The sequence below is a fragment of the Nanorana parkeri genome, unplaced genomic scaffold (assembly GCF_000935625.1).
Source record: "Nanorana parkeri isolate BGI_ZX_2015 unplaced genomic scaffold, ASM93562v1 scaffold2514, whole genome shotgun sequence".
In the NCBI taxonomy this organism is placed as follows: Eukaryota; Metazoa; Chordata; class Amphibia; order Anura; family Dicroglossidae; genus Nanorana; species Nanorana parkeri.
Genome location: NW_017308782.1, coordinates 41575 through 50156, shown reverse-complemented (window position 1 = coordinate 50156; position 8582 = coordinate 41575). Strand labels below are relative to the sequence as shown.

Here is an 8582-nt window from a genome sequence, read left to right as displayed (position 1 = left end):
TATATACACACACACACACACACACACACACACACACACACACACACACACACCTGTGTGTGTCTGTGAAAAAATGCTGTAAAGTAAAAATGCTTTAAATAATAATGCAATAAATATTTTTTTCTTCACCAATTAACAACCTACAGGAACATAAACAGAATAAAACTAAATTAAATTAATATTTGGTGTGTTCACCTTTTCTCTTTTAAAAAAAAAATCAATTCTCCTAGGTACACTTGCCCCCACAGTTTTTAAAGGAAAACAACAGTGCTAGATGTTCCAAACATCTAGCACTAACTACAATTCTTCTGTGGATATAGGCTGTCTCAGTTGCTTCTCTTCATGTAATTCCAGAGACACTCAATGGCCATACCTTCTCTTCCAGGCCTCATTGTTCTTCTTTTAGCTGAAGATAGTTCTTAATGACTTTGGCTGTATGTTTGGTGTTATTGTCCTGCTGTGGAATAAATTTGGGGCTGGTCAGATGTGTGGAAGTAATCTATGCTGTTTGAACTAATTAATATGTTTAAACCTGTATATAACTAACGTGTGTGTTTTCTCGAGTGAACCAAGTTATCGAAATTGCAAGACCGGCCTAACCGCAAAAGTTACAGCTTCCTGCATACTAATCAAGCACACGTACATGGGAAATAGCATCAGAGAATCCTCCCCGCCCCAGGATAGAGATGAGGAAGTTCTATGAAACAGGATAAAAGACCAATACAGGGGGGAGGGGTAGAGACTTTTACTAGACTGAGTAAGGGACAGTCCTAAGCTCACCACTGTCTGTATTAAGTTTCCCGTGCACGAATAAAGCAATTGTTAATCTTTTCAACTATACCATCGCCTCTTCTCGATACATAGAATTACATCCACAGATGCCTTTCTGATGGAATTGCACACTTGATAAATATCTGCTTGTACTTTTTAGCACTGAGGAGACCATTAATTCTGACATTTTCAAATTTGCAGCCCGAATCAAGGAACCTTCACCATGCTTTCCTGTTGCTTGCTGATGCATGTCCTTCTGCCACTTTCCAGGCCTTCAAACAAACATTGACAACGTTGCCAATTTTAATATAAGGTTCTTGTCACGGTAATTTTGTAATTTTGGTTGGAGTATAACTTCTTTTTCCACCTCATTGCTCCACATAGAGGTGGTATTCTTACATATATGCTTATAGGTTATCAACCATATCGGTTGATGTGTAATTGTTACACACTATAGTGGTATCATTTTATCTTATTTGCAATTATCACTCCATAACACCTGGTCCAATTTCTGCACACCAATTATTGTGTTTGTGGGCATGGCTTGGCCTGGCTTTGTCCTTTGTTTTCACATTGGAAGTATGGCTTTTTCAGCCGCAAGTCTTTCATGATGACCATTTCTGACCAGACTTCTCTGGACTGTAGATGGAGGTACTAGGGTCCCAATGGCTTCTGAAAAATCTGAGCTGATGATGCCACTGGACCTTGGTGATGTAGAAAGACCACCCTGTGTCTTGTTGCTTTGTCCAAAGTTTTGCCATTGAATACGATTTTTTACACTCAAATGTAATGTAACAACCTCAATGTATTAGTAGAGCATGGCTTTTTCTTGCCCAGTTTCATTCTTCAAACACAGCTGACTTGGTTTGATTTAATTGATTGTACTTTAACCTACATTTTATTTTGTTAATCATTAGCACTTGTTTGGTATAATTGTTTATTTATGCACTGGACCATATAGCTGCAAAATCATTAACTGCATGCAAATGAACAGTACCTGGGGAAATTGATGCTGTTTTAAAGGCAAAGGGTGGACATAAGAAATATTGATTTAGGTTTTTGCACTTTGTAGGTTGTTAAATAAAAACTATTCCTTTCACCATTTTTGAAAGCAGGTTTATTTTATACAGACACACACACACACACACACACACACACACACACTTACATGCACATTACAGATATGCAAGTTAAGTAAAGGATTTTTAAAACGTGGAATTATTTTTCCTCTTCAATTGACAGACGCCTCAGGCACTTTTGCATTTAAGCAATAAGCACACAACGATCTTAAATCGTATTTTATTAAATCCGGGGCAAAATGAAATAACTGACACTAGTGGGAACTTTGCTTAAAAACATAAAATTCTTATTTCTTCTAGGAAGAGTAAACGTCTTGGATGAGAGGAGAGATTTGGGCAGCGTTTAAGTTAACAAGCCCTCTGACAGCTCTGGGATTTTCCCAGTGTTTTATATTAAAAAACATGAGCATGGTATATGGGCTTTGCTGATAAGAGGAGGAAAAATTAATTGGCAAACACTTTTCCCAGACAAGACAGCAGAGGACTGTTTGAACAAGGTAAGAAATTGGACAGCTTGACTGGTTGATCACAGAGCTGATATTCAAAGATTTTCTGCTCTATATAATAGTTTTGACTTGAATTTCCTGAAATTATACTGAACATAAATTGCATTCTGTGTTAAAATGAAGAAGAAAAAAAAAAAGAAAATGAGGGAATTTCTGCATCCAAATACAAAACCACTTCTTGGTTTACTCCACCTTTAACCTTCTTTTCCATAATCCCTTTCCTATAAGTTTCAAATCCACTTTAATGTAAAATACTTGTCATGCTGTCTCTGCCTTTCCTGAAAGCTTTGAGTCTATGCCATTTATTATCAAGCCCCATAATACATTGTTTCAGTAACTCTCTGGGGTGCGCAGGAGCTATGACAGTTAGAGAAAAGCCCTGCAACCCCCGAAGAAGAACAAGAGAAATGTAGTGATTTGGTTTTACAGAAAATGTGCCAAAATGAACAAAAAGGCCTCAAATATGTTAACAGTTATTTCTGTGAAATTCCTATCCATCCAATGAAGAAAAAAAGCTGCACATTTCTTTCTTCAGCGAGCTGTGAGTAAAGTCAATGCTTACTTCCACAGTGCCTAGCTCAGCTGCTTTTCAACATTTTTTAGATGTCCTCTGTTGGTCACTATTAGTCATCTGGATGTTCCGGATAGCAGCTGTACCAATAACCGTGGAAGAAAACATAGAATTGTCTCGCTGTTCAACAAAGAGATAAGTATGCAGCTTCTTCTTTCACTGCTGCAGGCGAAATATTTTTATATAAGGGAGAGGGTCACTTTAACATGGCAGGCATTACACGTTTTAAAGTGATATTAACGTTAAAATGTTTTTAAGCTATTTCAAATGCTGATGAAATCACTTACAATGGATGCTGCCTCTTGAGGTTTAAGTTTTACTTTCCTGCAGAATCAGATGCTCCTCTGAGCACTGGCTCTGAAATCATGTTTTTAGGGTGTCTCCTTTGCAGGTTCCTACAGAGCCACCCCTGTGTGTAATAGTTAAGGATGCACCAATACCTGTTTTCGGTATCGAGCACGAGTACTGATATTTTGATTTTCAGTACTCGCCGATACGAAGTACCGAGACCGGTGCTTCCGCTGGCATGGAGCCAGCTTCCCAGCAAATCAGCAAGGAGCCAGCTGTTCAGCCGGCTTGTTGCTGATTGGCCAGGAAGCCGGCTTCCCAGCCAATCATCATGGAGACGGCTTCTGGGCCAATTAGGAAGCTGGGAGGTCATTACTCGCCACCCGCCTTCCTGATTGCCCAGGAAGACGGCTCTACCTTCCCTCATGGCACTGCCTGTCAGAGGAAATCTTCCTCTGACCGGAACTCCTGGTATCGGGGAAGGTATCGGAGCATTTGGGTGAGTACGAATATTAGTATCGGTATCGGTGCATCCCTAGTAATAGTAATTTGGCAGCGTCTCTACAAACACATAAGGTAAGCCGCTCCCCTCTCCTCCCTTTTCCTTCTTTCTCCCTTCTCTTCCAAGCTAGTAGATGGACAGCTGCTGGAAACGCATCTGTCCCTTGTGATCTACATAGGAAGTTCAGGTAAGTCAAGCTGAGAGAGTTGGAGCCAGCTGTTTTCAAACATGGTGACTGTAAGTGCTTGGGAAAAATGTAAACATATACTTTGCTGGCCGATGTATATTTTTTTGATCTTGATTCATCATTGACAAATACATTTAAGAGTTTAATACTGCTTTAAATATTTGAAGATAAGTCACCAGAACTCGGCAATTCAAAATTCAAAGTGCAAACATAGTTTGTTATATTTTAAATACATCTCCTAGTTCAATAAAACTACATTTTGTAGGGTCCCTTTGCAATAAAAAAAACCTATGTTTGTACATTGAATTGCTGAGTCCTGGTGATGTATCTTCAGACACCTGAAGTATTGCATGGCGCCATCTGCTTCAGTCACTACGATCACCATGCCAATACTACTGGTCACACCGCTGTATGCTGTGCAGCCGGTTTGTACATTCATTACACATTTTAAGACATTACCTCATGGTATTTCTTCACAGTTTTTCCAGAGGTGCACGTGCAAGATTTGGTATACGGAGTTCCGCAACCGCAGTTTCCTCCACAGCGTTTAACAAGGAGGCATCGTGGAAAAAACACAGCGCTGGTAATCTTCAGCTCTTCCCGTAAGTTTACTGTGAAATTTCTCGGGGTGCAGCTGTATCGTTTGACGTCATCATTAAGCCTGTCTAAGTTCACTGAAAAAGAAAAAAATGATAAATTACCATAACAATACAGTAAATTATGTCATCTTTATTAATTGTGGCAAATTCAGCAAGAATATTGTTATCATCATTGATTATAGGAAAATCAACATAAATGAGAAATCATCGTTATCAGTTACAACAAAATATATCTAAAGCCAAGACTTTTTTTTATTTTGGAAAAGGAAGGGTTAAAACTAGGGATGCTCTGATACTTATCTCTGATAGCGGATCTATGCGTTACATCACAAAGCCAGGCGGCACATCATGACCCATCTCCCAGCTTCCTGATATGCTAGGAAGCCGACTTCACTTGTTGCTAGGCAGCCTGGCTTCCTAACCAATCAGGAAGCCGGGTGACATGTCATGTCCCCGCTTTCCGATTAGTCAGGAAGCCGGGCTGCCTAGCAACAAGTGAAGCCAACTTCCTAGCCAATCAGGAAGCTAAGAGGCGGGTCATGATGCGCCACTCAGCTTCCTGATGTAATACTCTTGGAGGTGGGATTATTTAACTCAGTGATCCTAAATTCAGTGGAAGTTCGCTTAAGGTGCAACAGGCACAGTAAGTATGATGTCTGTGTGGTCAGGTGCAAGACTTTAACAAATCAGAGCTTCAGTGGTCATTTTGCATTATGGAATGTCCGCGGTCGAACAAACCACGAACATCCCATAAAGTTAGTCGTTCAGCGAGCGCTCGAACTGCCGATATTCGATTCGAACGCATGTTCGAATCGAACACTCGGCTCATCCCTAGTCTGTATTACTCCATACAGTATTCATTCAACATTTAACTAAGCAATAGTCCATAAATAAGAGCAGTGAGTTGTATTACTTCCTACCCCTCACAGGAGAGGGTTAACTCTGATAGCTCTTACATGGTTAAATCTGTATTACATCATACAGGACAATTAGTTCTCAAGATTGGTGGAGCACAACGTTATATGTGATCATATTGCAACAGAACATAGGACTTTTACATGAGGTTATGCTTGCGGTTAGCTGCGTTGATAGAATCAATGAGTCCAGTATCAGGGATTGAGCATTCGGCTGACAAGGGTTCAGGATGGCAAGGGTTAAGTTGATTGGTGTCACGAGTCCAGCAGAGAGGTTTAGTCTCAGACAACTAGCAAGTCCAGGATGGCAAGAGTAAATACCACAGTTCCAGCATGGCGAGGGATCAACCTGAGCATTTCAAATACCATGGCTTTAAACCTGGCAGGCAGGTAGAGGGAGGAGGAGCAGACAGACGCCGTGGGAGTAAGTGTCATCGGACGCTAATCCCGGAGCGCGGACAGGTAAGCCTGTTACACCTGATCGGCTAGGGAGCCGGCTTCACTTGCTGCGAGGCAGCCTGGCTTCCTGACCAATCAGGAAGCCGGACGGCACCTCATGACCCGCCACCCGGCCTCCTGATTGGTCAGGAAGCCAAGCAGCCTTGGGAAGTGAAGCCGGTGTTCTTTCAATAGAACACCGGCATCCCAGGCAATCAGGAAGCCGGGCGCGGGTCATGATGCGCTGTCCGGCTTCCTGATAATCGTGGCACACAGCACCAGGATTTGGTATCGACTACTATGTAAAAAAAATATCGGTACTGGTAATCAATACCGAAAAACTGGCATTGGTGCATCCTTAATTAAAACACTTGTCAGGAAATGTGTGTCCCATTGGGGAGATTTCCCTTCATCTCCTGTCCTGTAGACACAACTGGAATTGAGGGGAAATCTCTCCAGAGTCAAGGGAAATCCTTTCTTAGGCAGTTGTCACTGAAACAAGTGATGGCATTGGAAATGTTCCCTCTATTCCTGTTCTGGTGACAACAATTTGGCTTTTTCATCACTCTGGGTATTTCCTATACTTGTCAGCACCATTTAGGGGCACTAGAGATGTGTGAAAGACATCCACCTGGCTATATGCCGGGCAAAAGTTTTATAAATGAAACCCTTTATGCCCTGTGACAAGGGTAACCAGGATATATAAAGAGAGTGACCTTACCCAGAGGGGACACAGCAATAAAATCCTAACAGGGGTTTTCTCCTTTCTCTACTAAGAGAAATACAACGTTTGACTTTAGATACATTTTAAAATCATTAAAGGGAGTCATCATCATCAATGGCAGTACACTCATACCTATCTTTATTATCGGTTACAAGAATCAGTAACATTTTTGGGAACAATTTTACTATAGGAATAAAATTAAAGCCACCAAAATTGTCGCAAGGTTCACACCTGGGTGATCTGTGACCGAGCGGCAATCATGCATGATACCGCACGGATTTCCCGTGGGGTCACAGACTCACCCACCATCACTAATCGCGCTGGCGGTGCCATTATTTTCTAATGGCAGCCCCGCCAAACCGGGCCGAATCGCGCGGTTTACCACTACGATTCCGTCCATGCAACCGAAGACGATCGCAAGCAAAACAGGCGTCATGTGTCGCAAAAAAAGGTACATGTACCTTTTTTTCTGAGATGCGCATGAGGATGTAACACCATTGAAATCAATGGGGCCACGCAGCAATCGCTGTGTGCAAATGCGCACGATTGCCCAGGTCTACATCAGCCCTTAAATGTTCTAAACAGACTTCCTGTTTTTAGAAAATATAAGATCTGTTTCCAACAATGCAGATCATTTTGTTTTCCACAGTCGCTGTCTGGTCTGTGTTTATGTCTATTGTCTTCAAGTTCTATAAATATTTATAAGTATACATATTGTGAATGTGGAATGACTCCGAAACACCTGCACTCCCCCCACAGGTCTGTTTTTCATTTACACACATGTGCTGACCAGATTCCTATAGTTCTAAAACATAGAATACACGTGTTCATATGTTTATTCAATCTTTACCTTGTTGGTTAACCTAAGACAGGAAACCTACAAGCTGAACTTCAGGCAAGCAGCTAAATGCAAATCTGAAATACATACACTCTAAAGGATTTGTAATTGTGTTATATAAAAGGCAAATAAATTGCTGACTACAGATAACAGTGCGACATTTTGGTCTCAGTGAACCACAGCATGACAAAACTCATTTAAAGTGATATTAAATTAAAAAAAGTTTTAGCTACTGTATTTCAAATGCTGATGAAATCACTTACACTGGATGCTGTTTCTTGATGTTTTAATGTTTTAGTTTCCTGCAGAATCAGCTGGTCCCCCGGGCACTGGCCCTGATATCCTGTTTTAGGGTGACTCCTTTCCCTTGCAGGGTCCTATGCAGTCACCCTTGTGTGTGCTAGTAAGCTGTGTGTGTCTCCACAAACACACAGACACAGCAAAGCAAGCCACTACCCTACTCCCCACTCCTCAGATTTCCATGCTAGATGGACAGCTAATGAGGAATGCTCTCTCCCTTGTGATCTTGTACTGGACAGGAAGTTCAGGGAAGTAAAGCTGAGAGAGTTGGACTTGTTTAGGTAGATGATGACTGTAAGTGCTTGGGCAAAAATGTAAATACATACTTTGATGGGTAATGTAGGTTCATTTGGCCTGGATTCATTATTGAAAATAAGTTTGAGGATTTAAAAATAGAGCTTAAAAATGGAAGTGGCCCTCTTTGCGTCTGGAAGAAAAGAGGTTTAATCTTTGCATACAGAAAGGCTTCTCTACAGTAAGAGCTGTGAAAATGTGGAATAGGCTTCTACAGGAACTAGTTCTAACTAGATCAGTTGCTTTAAAAAAAAAATCTGGATGCATTCCTAAATGTGCAGAATACAACTAGATATTAATATTTTATAAGTAAAAAACACCAGAGATTGTTGATCAGGGAATATCTGATTGTCTTATGGGATCAGGAAGGGATAAGAACACTTGCCAGATTCTTATTGCTGTCTGTGTCCCCGTTAGGGAGATTGACCCTCTCTTTTTGTCCTGGTGACCGTTATCACTAAAGGTGAAGGACATTCCCACATTTTGAGTTGTCCTCAGAACAGGAATAGATGGGAAATCTTCCAATGGGTACAATTGTTCTGGTGGCTCTGCGGACTATCTATTTCCTTTG

At 41.1% G+C, this 8582-nt stretch overlaps 1 protein-coding gene across 1 annotated transcript in view; it reads right to left on the bottom strand.

Moving 5' to 3' along the window:
• The window catches only part of LOC108801825 (platelet-derived growth factor D-like), a 33804-nt gene that overhangs the window by 6311 nt on the left and 18911 nt on the right, over positions 1 to 8582 (bottom strand). The window contains exon 3 of the mRNA XM_018573744.1: positions 4364 to 4578. Coding sequence (XP_018429246.1) covers positions 4364 to 4578 — 215 coding nt within the window. The remainder of the gene's footprint in view (positions 1 to 4363; positions 4579 to 8582) is intronic.